Consider the following 18,553-nt stretch of genomic DNA (forward strand, 5'->3'; position numbering starts at 1 on the left):
GAAGATGCCACGTGCGAGCACCCAGCGTTTCTGCGGATCTCCAAGCGCTAAAGCTCGTCTCTTCCCTGCCCTCGAGACGTCCTTGCCCACGGCACTCCTCCCGCCCCAAAGCCATTACGTTTAGAACTGGTTTCCAGTTTGGCAGTCGCTGGGGCGCTCGCACCGCGCGTCCCGGCCCGCCTGGCTGCGCTTCGGCCGGTTCCCGGCAGGGGGCGGCGGAGCGGCGCGCCGGAAGGGGCGGAAGTGGCGGCCGGCCCGGCGCACGCGTGAGGCTGTGGGGGGCGGCGGCGCCATGGCGGAGCGCATCGAGCAGCGGCTGGAGGACCGCGTCCCGGAGCTGGAGCAGCTGGAGCGAGTGGGGCTGTTCACGCGCAGGGAGGTCAGGTGCGACGGGGCGGGGCGGGCGACGAGAGGCGGCGAGCGCTTGTCCCGCGGCCGGGCGGGCCGCGTTCGCTGATCGCCCCTTCCCGCAGGGCCATCCTGAGGAAGGCGTCTGCGCTGGAGTACAAGATACAGCGGAGAGCGCTTCGGAAAGAGGATTTCATCAGCTACATCCAGGTGGGCGGTGTCGGTGAGCAGCGCTCGCAGGCGCGGTGCCCCTGGGGCGGAAGGAAGCGGTTCTGTCGCTGCCCGAGGCCTCTCCCCGGCCGGGCCCGTTGTGCCCGTGTGGGCGGTTCGCTGGCACGCGCTAGCGAGGCACCAGGGAGTGAGGCACAGCCGGGAGTTGTGCCCGAGTTTGGGATGAGACAGTCTTCTTTCGTGTTGTGACTTCCTCCCATAGTTTTTACTCTCTCCAAGGATGCAGAGACCACAGTTCCATGATATGCTGTGCAAGTTGTAATTACGTGTAATTAGCTTTTTTGTGGCGTTACAAGTTTGGTTTGTGCATTGAATGCTGGGAATATGTGGGGTGCTAACAGCTCAAGTTGGAAATAAGTGCAATACCAATGCTCAAGCTTACTTTCAGTCAGCCTTAGAAACATAGTGATCTGGCTGAAAAATTGTTGCTTCTGTTCTCCTCGACGTAATTTTTATTGTCCACCTGCTGAGCTATAGAAAACTTGATCTGTGGGTTTTTTCCTTACCGTTCTGTGTTTCCTCACCTGCTTTTTGATGTTTTTTTTTTCCTCCCTGTTCTAGTATGAAATTAATCTGTTGGAGCTGATCAAGAAAAGAAGAGCAGTAAGTTTGTAAATTATTTAGAGTGCACAATACTTTATGCCGAGTTTTCTACTGCAAAAACATTAATACACATTTGTTTTTCTCCTAGCGCATTGGATATTCGTTTAAGAAGGATGAAATTGAAAACTCTATTCTGCATAGAGTCCATAGTGTCTTCAAACGTGCTACAGGAAAATGGAAAGTAAGTTTGTTTATTTGCACTGATACGTTGAAAATGCCCTTTTGGGATGTAAAAATTATTTGGGTATCACTGTCACCAAATATTGGCAGTAATACAGAATACTGTTATAGAAAAACTAAGTGGACGTTTGGTCTTACAGTTAGCGGTAGCTTAGAAATAGATTGCTCGTGTTGGACATTTTTTGTACACAAACAACATTAGGTCTTTTCTGGTTCATTAGTCCTCAGCTATCTTGGGACGAGTGTTGTAATGTGAGTTTGGTCTATCTGCTTGCAAGGGCCAGAAACAGAATGAAAAGAACTTTCAGCTGCTGTAGCAGAAGGGGGTCTTGGTATATCTGATAGTAAAGCCTAAAGGAGGTGCCTCTGGAACCATTACAGCGAGTTCTCTGTTGAGTTCAGTGTAACACGTTTGATTGGAGAGGGTGTGTCTTGAGATGGGAGGGTTGGTTTTCTTCGATGTTTTGCAGCAATGTGAAGAATTTGAAGATGAGGGGGAAGGGAATTTGAAATTCAAAATCCCTTCTTTCCGCATGCCAAGTCATTGTACCAAGGGTGTATTGTTTGCTTGTCCATGTGCAAGTGTCTTTGTGCTTGCCTTATTGTAAGGTTCATTCTCTCCCCGTTGCATTTCCAACAGGAAGATGTCCAGCTTTGGCTTTCACATGTTGCATTTTGCAAGCAGTGGGTGAGTTTTCAAGATGCTAATCTTACCTGATTTGAAATACTGGATTGGTGTTTAATCAGGCATCTGGAACTTGGATTACAAGACGGGTACAGACTTCACTGCTACATGCTGTAGTACTGAAACAATTTTGATAGTATTATTGGAGCTGCCTGGGATTTTCACTGGTGTATTTTGGTGGAATTTGACTCAGAATTAATTAGTATGAAATTTAATGCTTGCAGGTGGCAAAAGTGAGGCTGATTGCCTTGAATCTGCAGTACTGTTTGGTTTGGGAGAATCATAATCTTGGTTATACCTTCTCTGGAATGAACGGATCACTTGTCTGCGAAATGTGATTTATTTTTTTTTTTTCCAAACGTTTCTTACAGTGGCTATGCTGAAAAGTGTAATTCTGGCAATTCTGAACTTTGTAAAGTTACCTGTGCAAGTTTTCACATTTTTATTAGCATTCAGTCATTGTCCTTTCTCTGCTGAAGAGAGTTACCTGGTCATAGTAGTGCAAGTGGCCAGAGAAAAATGCAGTCTTTACCTCAAAAGTGGTCAGTGAGACTGTGGGTTTGTGGCTTAGGCAACATTTGTGTTAGCTGTGTAGTTCAGGAAGGTTCGAGTTAACGGTGCTAATCTAGTCTGATAACATTTGAAAGCTGGTCAGTATTGAACAAATAAGAGAAACTTTCTGCTGAAGATGAAGTAGCAGAGAATGTCTTTTCAGTGCAATCGCATTACAACTTGTCACCTTTCATAATGAAACTTTGGTGCTAGTGGTTCAGTTTGGTACTAGAGTGGGTAAAACAAAATTTCTTCTTTTACAGAATGCAAAACATCAGCTTAGTAAGGTGTTTTCTTCCATGTTGGCCATTCACTCCAATAAACCAGGTAAATAAAACAATGTCACGTGCTGCATAAATTGCATAGAGAGTATAGATTGTATAGCATTGATTTAAGTTCTTACAGATCTTAGTTCAAGCTATAAGAGTAAAAATTCCTACTCTCTTTTCTTTGCCTTGCTGCTACTTCAGAGAGAAGGGCTCTGACAGGGATTATGCTGAGCAATCAAAAGGGAATGTGAAGTAGGAGTCCCCATAGCCTGAATGACCATTTCCCAGGTAGACTGAGGACTACGTAAATGTTTCAGAGGAGGGAGATGTTGAATACTCATGACTGCTTCTTGGCTTTTGAAGGCATCATTTTACATCATTGGATCTGGAGCTATACCCTGGATCTGCTTAGCTTTTAGTCCTTTAACTTGGTTTTACATGGGAGATAATCAGTGCTATTTCGTTGCTGAGCTCAGGGTTTATGTTGGGGTGGGTACATGGCACAAAAACAATGAATCCTGGAGAGTAGCTTCAAGATGGGTTCTCATGACCAGCCACTTGTTTTGCCTTAAAATGGATTTATTTGTATGATCTGTTGCAGCGCTGTGGATTATGGCAGCAAAATGGGAAATGGAGACACAACTCTCGTCAGAAAGTGCTAGGCACTTGTTCCTTCGTGCTTTGCGCTTCCATCCAGAGTGCCCAAAACTTTATCAAGAGGTGAGTTCCTGGTTTTCTTCTATGACGGTTATTTCATCAGTCAGAGCAAATCAGTCCAGCATATTTCTCAGATGAGTCTAAGAAAGCTGGAAAAAACTTGTTTCCCCATCAGTGGGGAGATTTCTCTTTTTGTTTTTTTTTGTTTTTTTTTTTTTTTTTTTTTTAAAAAAAAGTGCTTTGTCCTGGTAGCGTTTTCCATTGTTTAGCAAGTCCTGTATTTACGTGTGCAAAGTGAGGTTTTTGCACTGTTTATAGATAAATGTGTCAGAACTCTATTCTAAGGTACTGTAAGCTCTGCTAGGACATAGTTCTCTGGATTAGATCTGGCACCCCTAGCCTTGGCTAGGGAACATGTTTTCTTTTGAGGACAGTTAGGTTTAAAGTTAAGGTTTAAATAATGACTAGGAAGTGGTAATTTCTACATGTGAGAAATTTCTGAGTAAATATGTAGGGCAAGTAGCTAGATGCACAAACCTTTAAAAACCAGGGCTCTTGGACGTACGTGGGATGTTGGCAAAGTCCTGATTTGTAGCTCCTCAGAGCTTGTGTTACTACACTAGTGGACTTAAATGTTTTATGATTTGTCCCCACCCCACAATCATTTAATTTTATTCCCTCTCTTGCAGTATTTCAGAATGGAGCTGATGCATGCTGAAAAACAGAGGAAGGAAAAGAAAGAATTTGAACAAGCAAAGATGGACTTGGTATGTCAGCTAAACTGCTTGTGTATCGCACGTTTGAATGCATGGTTTCAAGGAATCTGCGTTAATGATTTGTTTGAGAACAGCTTAGAGAACAGCTTGTTTGTTTGTTCATGTCCTGTGCCTGTATTAAGCTTTTCAAGTGTTGACTGATGCTCAGCTCAAATACTTTGTACGTTGATTTTTCTTTACATTGGTGAAGTCTTCTGCTACATCCCCCAGATTGAAAGTTAACAGCAATTTCTGGAAAGGAATAGTTAAACTTGCTATGTCTTCTTTCTTTATCTAATTTGCACAAGTCGACTACCAAGACAGATTTAGATGAAGAAAGGCATTAATAGCTTCTTCTGACGTTTTTTTCCATGTTTGCAAAAATGATAGCTGAGAAATGAAAACAATTTCTTCAGTGATGTTATGCTTGATATTACAGGGGGAATTCAATTATTCTGAAGAGATTCTCAATGGGGAAATGGCTCGCATAATCTACAGAGATGCTGCTCAGAAAATTAAAGGTGTTTTAACATTTTTTTGTGCTTACTCAATAGGAGAATTCTCACCTTTAACTCAGCTATCCAGTAGGTAGTATGGATAGCCTGAGCTATCTGGCACGCTGAGATATTTCCAGCTGTTCTGTTTCTGCTGTAGAACTTGGGTAATGCCAATGTATAAATTAATAGTGCTGATAGTTCTGATTTCGTAACTGTTCTGCAGGGTGACACCTTTTCCAGTACAGCAGCTTTTGGGCTGAAGTGGCATAGATGCTGGGCTTGCAGTCTCAAAACTTGTTTGTTTGTTTAAAAAAAACAAAGGAAGGACAGTTCAGAATTACATACGCCTTTGTTTTGTTGTTTACTGAACATTAGATCACAACTAGTCAGCTAGCACTTGTGACAAAGCAGTAAGAATTCAGACTAATAAAACAGGTTAGATGGTTTTAAATTAACCAGGCTTAATAAAATTGACCTGTTTTATTAAGAGAATTGGGTAAAATAACTGCAAAGTTGTAGCAGATATCTTTAAGAAACTATGATAGAAGGGGATATTTTGGAAGACAATGGACAAAATACAGTAACAGCATTGAAAAGTAGAGGGGGAAAGGACATTGGAGGAAATTAAAGAGTCAGCTTCATTTAAATTCCTGGAGAAATACTGGAATAAATAGGCATACAAATGATTTGTAAGCGCCTAAAAATAAGGAGATGAGTAATGGCTGACAGATATTTGCAATGAGCTAATTATGTCAAGTCATGTAAGTTGCAAGATGGCTGGATATAATTCATCGAGGTATACTGTCTGCAGCTTTGGAGAGGTCTGTCCCAAGCGTGGAGCCTTCTGTGTTTTCATGTCAGAGTCAAACGAAGGAGGAGAGGACGTGCTGATTAAATTTGCACATGGCACCAAGCTGGAAGGATCCGTAAGCGTGTCAGGACAGGACTAGTTTATCACTTCAGAGCGTAGAATGTCCTGCCTCTTACGGCCTTTTTCTGTAACTGCGTAACATGAAGTCATGAAGAATATAGTCAGGCAGTCAACTTCCTAACATGGCTTATCATAAGAGTGAAACACTAAGATTTATAGAAAAGAAAAGAGTATCTGTCTAGGCACTTAAATATCACCTGTGTCTTGACAAAAGCTTGCAAAGATACAGAAATGCAAAGCGTGCAACAGATGTAATACTCCACTTGATGGCTTTTTTTTCTCTTGAAATGTAGGTGTTGAGTTTCATCTGGCTGTGCTTTCTATTGCAAAACTCTTTGATTTTACCCAAGATTTGCAAAAAGAAATTCTTGAAAGGTGAGGTGTGGTTTTGTGCTTGTATTTTTTTTTTTTTTTTTAATAAACTTGTAACTTCTCTAATTTATAGTGATTTGACAGGTTAACATCTAAGGGCTGTTCCTCTAGGAAACAGAATGTTAAGGCCTATGGGAAATCCTTTAGGAAAAACAAAACATGAGACAAGCATGCCCTTTAGAAAAGGATACTTGTATCTAACTTCAGAAAAGACTTTGAGAAGCTGCTAAGAAAAATGTAAATGAAGCACAGTTGTCCCTGAATAATTACTGCACTTAGTTTCCATAAATTTACTGCAGGAACTGTGGATTTTCCTAGTTTACTTTGCAGTTCTTTTGCACCTTTAGTTTCTCTGGTTGTATCTCTTGAAAGATCTCCCTCAGAAGCTGCCTGTCTAGTTCATGCTATTACTGGAGAATATCCATACTAAAAAACCCACCACAAAATAGAGCAATATTTTGTCTTTCTTTTGTGGAAAGGTAAAATGTATTTTTCCGTGGCATTTGATTACTTAGCAATTAAGTACATTTCTATACCAATAAAATAACCCTGCTAAACGTACTTGGGGAAGAAGAATGGCAGGTGAGGGGTATTACAGACATGGTGTGTTTAGTTTGCAGACCAAGTTTGCTGATGATCCTCTGACTTGGGACTACATGGCCCGTCGTGAGCTGGAGCTGGGGTCCCTGCAGCCCACAGAACACACCACAAAGCAGATGAAAGTATCTGAAATGAGCCAGAGGGAGGAACGATGCTGTGCAGTCTTCGAAGAGGCTGTGAAAGCAGTCCCAACAGGTGAAAAGTTCTGCCTGCATTTAAACATCATTTTTTCCTGATACTTTAGCATAGTGTATACTGTGAAAGTTTTGAAGTAGGTGTTGGCAGACTCTACATACTTAAGAGAAGGCAAGTAGTTTTTAGACACTACCTTTTGGGGAATTTATTTTATGGGTTGTTTGGGTTATTTTCCAGTGCATTGAAACTCTTGGAGCTGCTTAGCTGAAAGATTTGGGAATTGTAAATAGAGAAAATTGCCTAAATAAAGGAAACATGTAGAACTCAAGTATGTTGCTGGTTAGCAATGTTTTGAGTTGCCAGTGGAGTGGATATCCAGCTTCAACATCTAGCGTTGTCCTTATGGACGCTCTCAAGGGACTATCTGTGCAGTGGACTCAAACTTGCTGCTCATGGCCTTTGAACACAAGGGTTTTCTCGACTGCCTGCCAGTGTCCTCACTCTTGCAGGCCCATAGAAAACTACAGGCGAAGCGTGCACTGAACATTAGTCGTGACAGCATGTGGTGAAGCCTCAGCTGAACTGGAGCTTGGTGCTCTTTAGAAAGAGTTACTGGTTCCAGCTTATACTAAGAAGCCTTTTTAAAATGTTAATATTATAAATTTAGGGCTTCTTATATAATAAAACATATAAAAACAAAGTGAGCATTAACACTTAGTGCTTGGGTTCTCTATGTTCCTTAAAGACAAATATTTGTGCTTATGCTTGTGATTCTGTGAAGTGTGATATGATGCTTTTGATTCTGCAGAGGACATGTGGAAATGCTACATCACTTTTTGCTTAGAGAGATATAACAGGAAAACCAACAGTGAAGAATTAAAGCAAAAGGTAAAAGCTTTTTAGGAAATCATAGTAACGAATCATCTCTGTTTTTACTGACTCCTGTAATCTATCAGACAAGGAACAAATATATTTTGACATTTTGTCAGAAATGCTTACCTGTGGCCATCATGAAAAATCATTTAGTCTCCATCTGAGGGGATTGCTTTTACTGTCTGGTTGACACGTGGCCTGCCTGAACATGACTAACTTGGGCATAAACCAGACATGTCAGTGGAGTACAGTGACCTCTTTGGACAGAAGTTAAGAGTGCAAACTTGTTAATCTTCACTGACAGTCCTGCAAACCTGTGCTTAATCAAAGCAAAGGATGAATTAAAATGACTGTTGCCAGTAAGTCTGAGTAAAGTTTGGTGCTGGCAGGTGGGCACCTTAATCATGCATGTATGCTTGAGTGTGACTCAGTGAATTAACTAATCATCTTGTGCAGTTTGGCTGCCTTTTACTACAGTAAAAAAAAAAAAAAGCTATGTTGTTCCTTAAGGAAGAAGTGGAATTCAAATTTCCCCTTTATCCTGGAACGTATGCAGGTACCTAAAGCATTAGATATGTAACTTGTATAGAATTTCAGTGACACGTTGGTACACTAATCCACTGGGCTTCTTGTAGTACTGAGATCTGGTAAATGCAGGAATAGTGCTTATTTTCTTTACTTTTTCTTCTCTGTTTGTTCTAGAGGCTGGAGAGGACACTGAGTGTGTTCCACAAAGCCCTTGAGTCCAGTTTGCTGCCAGAGGCTCTCTATAAGCAGTGGGTAAGAGTTGACACAGAAAAATAGATTGTGAGACTGTCCTGCATTGCTTGTGTGCCTGTCTTTGCCATTTTGAGTAGATAGAAAGGTGGGCAGTATTTTGATCAAGGCCTTGCTTTTTAACAAGGTATTACAAATCTCTTGTGGTGATTAGTTGTATCTGCTGGGTTTTAGCTTCAACTATTGCTGGAGTCCAACCTCTTAGAGAAGGCTACGGAGGTGGCAGAAGCTGCAACTAAGTGCTTCAGCCTGTCAGTGGAAGCATGGCAGATGAGGCTGCAGGTGCTGATCCAACTGAAGAGTGACGGTGTGAGCCAGTGTTTTGAAGAAGCCATTAGGCACGTGAAATCTAAGGTTTGTACTGGTTTTATGGACTTGAATGCATTAATCTTGGGCAGGAAACCTCTGATATTTATTTGCATGGTGTTTTTTTTTCTTGACAAGGCATTCAAAGCCCCTAACTGTTTTTGAGGTCAAAAATAAGAACTTGACATTTCACATGAACATTGCATTCAGGAGCATTAGGGAGTTGCAAATTCACTTTGTAGTCACAGTTTTAAAGTCTGAGTGCTCACAGGTGATCTTTGTGTACTCTTCTAGCAGTAAGCTGGTATTCTTTGCGTCTTACTTGAAAAATGTGTTTCCTTTCCTTCACTGTCCTGATATATTGTTCGCGTGTGTGGTGTTTCAAGCCTTGGATGAGCTTCGTACTCTCTTACTGTTCCATTTCAAGCCCTGGGCACTAGGAGTGAGGGCAGGAGCAAGGAGGTGATTGTTTCTTTCCTCCTTGTTATCAGAAGTTACCTTTGTACTGCAGTGTTCGGTGATGCAGAAGAACTTGTCTCTAATCCCTGGCAACATGTCTTGCAGCTGTCCAGCTAAGCAGTATTTGTCCTGTAAGTGAGGAAGGAAACAAGAAGTGGTTTCAGTGTGCAGTCCAAAGGTGTCTTCTAAGAGCTGTGTCTGAAGGACACTTTGTACAGCAGCTGTAGTACAGAACCTGGTGGATGTCTTGTTGTCTGTTTCTGTAAATCAGAGTCACTGTATTTCAATAATTTGATTTATCTACTTACGATGTAGGGCACTTTGCCATTATGGACCCTCTGGGTGGAATGGAGTGAAGGCACAAACAGCAAGGAAGACACAGAAGCTCTCTACCAGGTACTTAGCTAATAGAAATCTGCTTTTTATGACAGTGTGTAAATAAACGGGAACAATGTGTGTGTATGGAATATGTAACAAATACTTTATACTGCAGTTCCTTCATGGATGTGTTGATATCAAAGAGTTTCAGGTAAAACTGTGTGTTACCAAAAATCAGTTGGACATAGGCTCATAAGCACGAATGTCGCCGTGCTTCTAAGGCATCTAGATGTTTGTGAGCACAACCAATGATGGGCTCTTATTTTACTTTGTGGTCTAGATTTTTTTCTCTGTTTTCAGATATCTATCTGAACATGTAAAAGAGAATTTTCCAATCTGTGTGAAAACATCAACCTTGTTACAAGAAACTCAGGAACAAAACCGGGACTTTAATCTCACTGTAAATTCCCTAAATAGCTTAGGGCAGAATATTTGCTCTTTGCCTGGTATGTTGGGTTGTTTGGGTTTTTTCCCCTCCCTATTTACAGTATAAAACATGTGTTTCAGGTGGAAGCTTGAATTTCAGTTGTTTGCAGAGCATTGTGAGACCCTCTGCATGAACGATGTTAGGGAAATGCCAGTTGCCAGCTGTATGGAATATTGGAGCAGACGTATTTTAGGTTACAGCTAATATTTTAACTTGAAAAATACTGGATGTGTTACCTAATGCTGTCTTTCAGACATCAGTTGGGATGCTTTTGTTTGGTACTTTGTCTCACTTACGAGACCTGCTTTATGTCAGATGCCTAATTAGGGAGAAGGTGCTGTTTCACAGTCATAGAATAGTTTGGGTTGGAGAGGACCTTTAAAGGTCATCTAGTCCAACTCCCCTAAAATAAGCAGGGACACTTCAATTACATCAGGTTGGTCTCTTCTGCCCTGTTCCCTTTTAATTGTAGCTTTTGTGGTTGGTTTGGGTTTTTTTGTTGTTTTTTTTTTTTTTTTTAAACTTGCAGAGATCCTTACATGCCACAACTCCTGCTGAATCTGTGACTATGAAAGAAAAGTATCTTGACTGGACTTACAGAAATCGTGGTTACAAGAAAGTTAAAAGAATCTTCACCAGGTGACAAATAAAACCTTCAAACCTGATTGTTGTAGGGCATTTGTTAAAAGGCTTGAAGTCTAAAGATACTTATGTTTTTACTTCAGCCTGTGTGAAAATCGTCCATTTTCACTTGACTTCTTCAGGAAGATGATCCAAATAGAAAAAGAGCAAGTAAGTTGTTGAATATCCAATTAGTGCCTTGTATTTGTAAAATACACTTCTAACTTTGGATTTAAATAGGGAACAGGGGGCTTATGAGTAGTGTCATTAGTTTGTGGTGAGTTCATATTTGTCTTCTAGTTGATTCATAGCATGTAATACAAAACCAAGTTCCATGGTGACTAATCTTTGACAGTGTGCGTGTGTGCGTGTAATTACCATGGCTCTTTTCCTTTGTAAGAATCTAATCGAGCTGCAGATTCCCTTCTGTACAAAATAAATGGCCTTTTAATACCTTCCTTTGTTAGGAATCCTGCAAAATGCTTCATCTGAGAGAATACTATGAACGTGCCTTGAGAGAGTTTGGTTCAACAGATTCTAGTAAGGAGATTTTATTTATTTATTTATTCATTCAGTGCTGCCTCTTTTATTCCCATCCATTTCAAAAGGTAGCTGTTTTGTTCTGCCCTTGTGATTACTGTCATGCAGAGTGGAGCTTACTTCTTCTGTGCCATTAAGTGCATGACACTCTGCAGCGACCCTTCACTTCCAGTCCAGGGTTGTTGTTCGCAGTGGGATGGCTTCAGCAGAACTACTAGCAAATAAGGTTTTGACATTGGCTGCATAAGAGATGCTCATCACCTTTAATTTGGTTTTGTGAACAGCATGAAGCTATGTTTTTATCATCAAGATTTCTGCAGTACTCCTTTTAAAAAAGTAAACAGCTCAATTATTGTTGTATTATTTCTTAAGACATCACTGTTCCAGACATGTTCTTAAGACATCACTGAATAAAACCCAGGCTATCGGTCCTCAAGGTTCACAGAGTAAACCTCATTGCATTAACATCAAGGACACTTGCAAAAAGAGGGTTTCTACGTTAGGGTTGGCGTATTTGTTGATTAATATCCAATCAAAATCTAACCAGAACTTTTGTTTTTTCTTTAAAGATCTCTGGCTGGATTATATCAAAGAGGAGCTAAGTCATCCCCAAGGCAAACCAGAAAACTGTGGGAGCATTCACTGGCGAGCTATGAAGATGTTGCAGGGAGACCTGGTGGAAGACTTTGTTTCCAAATACACTTTATTGCAAACTGGACACTTATGAAAAACTATAAATCGTTACAACATGACAGCATAGAGTTTTGGTTTTTTTTAAACTTCTTTGTACAAAGGTAAATATGTGCCTGGATCATATTAAAGTGTATGTGGAAAAAAAAATACTCATCTGCCCTATTGCAGTTGTTTTTAGTGTTGATTCTGCTGGTGGCAAGTTCAAGTGCACAGTTAGAGGAGAAAGCAAAGTTATCTCTGAGCATGTTCTTGGTTGAGGCTTTGGAGAGCAAATTCTTCCTCCTGCCTAAACATTCAGATGGAATAGTCACAGTGCATCAGCTTTTACACTGTGGAGAGCTGGTATTACAGCACATAATGAAAAAAAACCCAGCCCTTGGAAATGACACCTGTGGGAGATCTTCATATCTAAGTTGAAAAATGAGAAGTGGAGCACTGGAGAAACAATCTGTAAAATGATAGTATTTATTGTTTATTAACCTTGAAGTCATCTGCAATCCTCTCTTCAAAAACAGAAACAATCTCTGCAACTACCTTGCATTGGCATCCTAAGCTATAATTCTGAGAGTGACTGAAACGTAGAAGGGAGTTGAGATCTGTTTATGCTGTCACATCAGGGACATTTCTAAGTTCTGTGCTTCCACTTTCTGTCCACGATGCCTGAAAAACAGGTAACAGGTTTTTGAGACAGTGCTGTCCTCTGCCGTTTGCAGAACCATGTTTTCCCATGTCAGACCCATTAAATTAGCATAAGTGCTGTCCTCAGACCAACAGCATGCCTAGGGAAAGTACAGAAACATGCACCCATAGTTCCTTTATCTAATAATTTCCCAGTGACTGCCATAAGGACAATAAAGATAAATATTTCTTTAAGATTTTTCACACAAGTAGAAACTGCAGCTCCTTTCAAGGAACGAATTCCAGTAACTTTTGACTAGCTGGAAACAAGGTTTGGAGCAACAGCCTGATAGATTGCTACTTCTGTGACACCTGAAGTGAAGTAAGTCCTGCTTTGTCTTTCTCAGGCTTTTATCCAGGCCATCTTCCATCTCCCCACTAGCTGTCAGCATCTTGCAGATTCCTTACAGAGCTTTGCTGCTCACTTTACTACCTGCAGCACTGCTGGGTGATGCATGTTTCCCAACAGTACATCTAGCTGACACCTGCTCCTGAAGCACCAGATCTGCTCACGACAGGTGCTTCCTATCTGGAAATGCTTTCTCTGGGTGTGCTTCCAGCACAGGGCCTGAAGGATGCTGTTAGTTTTGGCACAGCTAAGAAGTCCCAGAGCCTGGAGAGGCGTTGCGTTTTATTTACAACTTTACGAAGGTGTTTTCTTACAGCTTTTACGTCTGCATTTCTCTGCCTTTTTGCTCCAGCTGTTTTCATCGCTTGTTTCTGCCCTCGAGTCAGACTTCTCGTCTCTCACTGGGCAGAATTTGCGGTGGCGATGGAAGCCTTGATGCATCACGCGTTCCAGCGATGCCGGCCGCGGCGGCCCGCGCACGCGGGTCAGTGCGGTCCGGCGGGGCGCGGGAGGCCGCGGGCTGAGGCGGGAGCAGCCGCCGCTCTGGCGGCGCCCCGTTTCCAGCCTCCTTCGCGGGCACCGAGCGGCTCGGCCGGCAGGTGCCGGCGCGCGGCCGTTACGCGCTTCGGGTTGGGCGGCGGCCGCCCTTCCTCGGACGCCGCCCGCCCGGCGGTGCCCGTGGCCGCCGCTGCCTCGGGCGCAGGCGCTGCTGACGGCCCCGGCGCTGAGGAGACGGGCGGCAGCGGACGGACAAGCGAACGCCGCCTCGCCCGGAGCCCGCCCCAGCGCCGGCCGCCGTGGCGCGGCTGGCGGCGCCGCCGCGGCAGGTGCGGGGGGGTCCGGCGGGGCGGGGGGCGAGCAGCCTCGCTCCGCCCGGACGGGCGCGGCGGAGGTCGTGAGGCGGGGGGCGGAGGCGCTGGTGTGGGCTCGCCCGGAGAACGTGGCGCGCTGCCCTTGTTCGCTGGCCCGGAGCCCTGTGCGGCCCCTCCCGGCAGCCGGCCCGGCCTCGGCTGTTCCTGCGCCCACCGCCCTGGGCAGGGGCGAATTCATCCCTGTGGCAGTGAAGTGCCAGGGATAACTCGCCCTTCCTTTGCTGTCCGGGGACCATGAAACAAGTTGAGGCGTTACCTCCTGCTCTCCAGGTGGCATCTGCCATCTTTCTGCCGCCCCTCGAGGCTGCGGAGGGTCCAGCCCTGTCTCTCCTTGGCGTGCCGGCTCCCACGTGGCGGTTGGCTCATTGTCTTTGATGCTTCTCCTCATTCCATGCCTTGTGTCTTCGTTAGCTCTGCTGCTGTTCCCAAACGGGTGCGTTTTGGGTGGGTTTTGAGACCCGTTCCAAAACTCAGGGTGGCAGCAGGATTACGGCTGCGACTGAGGAGACTGGCAGTTCTGCGTTGGCTGCCGCCCGGAGCGGCTGATGGCAGCAGCAGGATGAGCCATCCCCCATCCCTCGGCAGATTCACTTTCTGAAGTGAAATCCTGTCTAAAACCTCTGATTCATCAGGAGAACAAACAAACAGGTCATGCTCAAGGGCTCAGAAACACTCAAATGCAGCAGAATTTGTATGAGCCTTACTGGAGGAATCAATGAAAGGTGCTACTGGATTCTTCAAAACCATCTTCTAGGTGATGGCTGCTGCCGCTGAGTCTGCAGGCTTGGAGGAGGAACAGATTCCTAAAGAGAGAGAAACTGTGACCTGGAAACCCAGGAAAGGTAAGCCTAAAATGTTAGGGGCAAAAAAAAAAAAAAAAGCAGATGGTAAGTAATGAAACTTACATTCTGCTTGAGGAAATATACTTAAAACTCTTTGGTGATGCATGGGAAATGCCTCTTCAGTTACTGCACTAAATTATTTCTGTGTAGACTTTTGTATGCCTCGGTGCAAGAATAATTAATAAATATAACAAAAAAAAATCCCGCTTTTTTAAACCAAAGCTGTGGTTTTTCAACATACCTATTTTAAAAAAATACCAACAGATGAACGTGGTGAAACAGAGCTGCTGGGTCCTTTTCCCTAGTTTGAAGAGATATTTTCCAAGAAGAGCCTGTGAAAATCCCAACTTGGGCTGGTGGTGTGATGGAAACCTGTGTCTGATGTTCCCCATTATCTGAAACCTAAAGCAGCACTGTAGCGGTATTACATGTGTAAGAAATAGCATATGTTATCATTAGATTAGTAGTCAAGAAGTGCAGTCATAACCTAAGTTATTGCATGCTGTTTCCCATTTAATTCCTAAGTCTCTGTGTTGGCTCTTTCTATTGGTTTTAGACTATTTGCTGAAGAATATTCCAAATGTTCTTGATAGTGAGTCTGAAGAAAGTGAATTCTCTGATATCTCTCACAATGAAAATGATGCCAGTGGCTCTCCTGTTGATTGTGATCGTATGTGTCCTCACCTGGAAAGCGTGAGTGGTGAAGACTCCAGTATGCCTGAGGCTGTAACTTTTCCAGAGCTGCAAACTGCTTCTGTGTTCGAGGTGGAGGACTGGGACAAAGAATTGGAGGACTCTGAATGTGATCCTTATGGTGAGTACAAATTTACTTGTGCTTTGTTTGACTTTTGGATAGTATGTGGTTGGAAGTAGGTGCTTTGCAGGAGAATGTGTTTAAATAACTCCGTGTTCTATTTTGGGAAGCCATTTTTGTTGTTGTTGACCTCATGGATTTGTAACGCGTAATTCTGTTGTCAAATACAGGCTGTTTAAAGGCAGTGTTCTGAAGTTCACATGCAACTCTTGCGTGAGCACTGGAATTCTGAGGGAGTGGAATGGTAAGGAGAGGAATTGAACATGTGTCTTGAGCTTCTCTGGAGAAGTTAGGACTCAGTCATGTATCTTCATTATTCTGAAGCAGAAGAGAAAGGTACATGGAGTGCAGGAATGTAACTTTTTTGTATAAATGTAGTTCCTCCTTTCCTCCAAGAAAATTCATCCAGACCACACACTGTTATGTCCTTCTAGAGCATGGAGTTCTTTGGAAGGGAGCAGTACAAGCACTCAAGTCTCTGTCCTGAATATGGTTTGTTGTTGCTTTTGCTGTAGAGGTATTTTTGTTGTGTGGTAGGGTTTGTTTGGTTTTTTTCTTATGGATTTTTGTGGGTTTTTTTGTTAGGTTGGTTGGTTTTTTGAAGCTTGATTCTCTTAAGTGATCATGCATGTGATTAGTCCCATGGACAAAGGTGGTAATAGGGCAGAAGCAGTTTCATCTGCATCTTCAGACTTGTATTAATCCTCTGGTTTGTAAACTGTTGTACAGTGACTCATATTGAGCTGAGAGTCTCCGTTTTCCATTTGCCAGGCTATATGTTAGGATAGAACAAGTGGATGGAGTTTAGCCAGCAGTGGTAACCTGCTGTGTCTTTGTTGGTGCAGAATAGTACCATTTCCATTTTCTTCTCATTCATGTGTATCTTTAGTAATCAATAGACACGCTCCTTTCTTTGCTTAGGAAATTTTGATTCTCTTGTTTATTTTATTTCCATAAATGGCTGTTGTATTCAAGTTCCATTGTTTGATAACAGAAGGAAGCAGGAAAGTTTTTACAGCCTTCCTATAAAATCATTCTGATTTAAAAATCAAAGTACAGTAGTGTTTTTTCACACTGGATAATCTGAGAAAAAGACTGTTTCCTTTTTGGATGTTTCCCTCTCTTCCATGCTGGGCTTTCCTTTTAATCTCTCATATGCTCAAATTTATGAAGTGTTTTGAATTTTTTTTTTTTACTGGAACTGTCATGAGTTCTCTTCCTTTATTTAACTAACTCATCCCTACCTGTAGCTTATGCTCTTCAAATCCTCACAAACTTAGTTGAAGGAAGCTATGATTATGGGATTCAGGTGCTTGTGAAGGATACTGACTATGAGTGTCTAAAAAATGTGCTTGGTCGGTCATTTTGTGGCTTTTTAAAAACCATTGAAAAACACTTGCTTTGATGGTTTGTTTGGCAGTGCTACTGGAAAGCTGACAGTGGATATACTGTGTTGGGTCCTCTGGTACCACATACTCTGGGCTTTTCATTGGGTGTCCTTTCAGGGTCTGCTGGCTGGAAATCTTTTGCTTGTTAAAGGACTTGGCCCTATTTTTGTGCTAGGTTGGTTAAATAACTGGCGTATTAGGCTTAGTTCTAGCCTAGTGGAAATGTTCAGAGCTCGCTTTTACAGGACTCCACTCTTCTATTCTGTCCAGTGACCCAGTTCTCAGAGGGTTTGGAGGGCTCCTAATTGGGATGTGGTTATGGAGACAGCAGGAAGGGGGAGGAGAAATAAAAGTAATGGTTTCATGAGTCTTTTATGCCTGGAGAAAACATAGAAAAACTGCATGCATAGTAAAAGCTGATGTGGGAAGTTCTGAATCCAGGTATATCATTGAGCTTTTTGGAAAACCGTTTCATCTCTGTGGCAAGAACCTTCCTTAAAACAAAGACGTTGCTAAATTCAGCTTTCGCTTTGCTTCGTTTGTAGGTCTAATTCATGAGCGCTGGCAGATTAGATTGAAGTACTTAACTGGAAGATGCTGTAGACCTGCAAAATAATCTGCTACACTATACCACTAGTTTTCTAAGTATCTACCATGGTTTAAATCTTTTCTTTGGTCTTCTTTAGATGCTGGCGATCTCTACTGTGGAAGCTTTCAGGAAAATAATCTTTTGGCCTCATACTCATGGCAAGAGGATTCGTTTTACAACCCAGGCTGTCACCATGCAGCTTGCCTTGCTTTTACGCCACCAGTTAGAATGACTGAGACTGGCCAGTTTGATGATGCTGATGAATGAGGTTGACCCTGGTCAGAACTAAGTTTGGCTTCTGAGTTGGATTGTGTTCTTCACTGCTTGAGTCACGTCAAGTCCTTTGGCTTGCTTGCAGAGTTCTGCCCAAGGCCAGAAATGCTACACTATCTCCAAAGCTTTGCTTAGACTGCTTCTGAGCTGTTTCTGAATTGACCACGCTTGACCTCTGGAAATGAGAGGGCAGGTGCTGGCTGTAAGGAGTCAATGCATTTCTAGACTTCTTGTTTGTATTATATAGATCTATGTTGTTGCTAATGATTGCTTGAGAAGAAGTATTTAATTTCTAAACTTCACATTGTTTGCCAAGCTTTGCCAGTTTTGACATGCGGATCCATGTGTGTCAGTGTAACTTATAGTTTTCTTTCCTTTTCATTTGATGCTGTCAAATTGGTTTGGATAGCTTTCAAAACTCTTCCTCCTTCCAGCTTCTCTGTTGTATTTCTATGTTGCAGTTTGTGATTCCACATCTAATACTGGCGTTTAACAAAATTAGCCATGCCAAATACAGAATGAGTTGGTTTGGGTGTACGTATTTCAGTATAAAGGAATTACAGATAAATGATGCACATTTTGCAGATACACATGTGGAAGCATAGTAGTGCCTGCTGCATCCAGTAGGAATGCTATGTGCTTAAGACTGCCTCCCAACAAAGCCTTCTCCACGTCAGACCTTCTTGTATATGAGCATATTATCCTCCAGTCTCACAGTTTCTTTATAACATTCTCATGCAAAATCAGACATGTAATGACAAAGAAAATACCTGTGCTTATATAGTGTCTTGCAGTATATAATCTGTGTCCTGCCAACAGTAGTGGATTAAGGTTCCTGAAACTGCTAATATGTTTGTCT

At 42.6% G+C, this 18,553-nt stretch overlaps 2 protein-coding genes across 3 annotated transcripts; both read left to right on the top strand.

The window, feature by feature from the left end:
- The first annotated feature begins 292 nt into the window (after positions 1 to 292).
- Positions 293 to 11,966, top strand: UTP6 (UTP6 small subunit processome component). Its single transcript, XM_086624034.1, has 19 exons — positions 293 to 384; positions 474 to 558; positions 1,141 to 1,182; positions 1,271 to 1,363; positions 2,003 to 2,050; positions 2,863 to 2,926; positions 3,470 to 3,588; positions 4,215 to 4,292; positions 4,720 to 4,801; positions 6,002 to 6,083; positions 6,694 to 6,875; positions 7,624 to 7,703; positions 8,391 to 8,468; positions 8,640 to 8,819; positions 9,546 to 9,626; positions 10,565 to 10,674; positions 10,761 to 10,827; positions 11,124 to 11,196; positions 11,766 to 11,966. The coding sequence occupies exons 1-19, from the start codon at positions 293 to 295 to the stop codon at positions 11,921 to 11,923; spliced, it is 1,794 nt and encodes a 597-aa protein (XP_086480160.1). The 3' UTR covers positions 11,924 to 11,966.
- Positions 11,967 to 13,054: 1,088 nt separating this feature from the next.
- Positions 13,055 to 17,688, top strand: COPRS (coordinator of PRMT5 and differentiation stimulator). Of its 2 annotated transcripts, none has more exons than XM_086624236.1 (4): positions 13,055 to 13,063; positions 14,543 to 14,630; positions 15,187 to 15,444; positions 17,519 to 17,688. In XM_086624236.1, exons 2-4 carry the CDS (start codon positions 14,546 to 14,548, stop codon positions 17,686 to 17,688), a joined length of 513 nt encoding a protein of 170 aa, XP_086480362.1. In that variant the 5' UTR covers positions 13,055 to 13,063; positions 14,543 to 14,545. The 2 variants fall into 2 exon arrangements, with proteins under 2 accessions (XP_086480362.1, XP_086480361.1); XM_086624235.1 differs by lacking the exon at positions 13,055 to 13,063 and adding an exon at positions 13,720 to 13,743.
- The last annotated feature ends 865 nt before the right edge of the window (positions 17,689 to 18,553 follow it).

Source organism: Tauraco erythrolophus, chromosome 20 (genome assembly GCF_009769465.1).
Source record: "Tauraco erythrolophus isolate bTauEry1 chromosome 20, bTauEry1.pri, whole genome shotgun sequence".
NCBI classification, from domain to species: Eukaryota; Metazoa; Chordata; class Aves; order Musophagiformes; family Musophagidae; genus Tauraco; species Tauraco erythrolophus.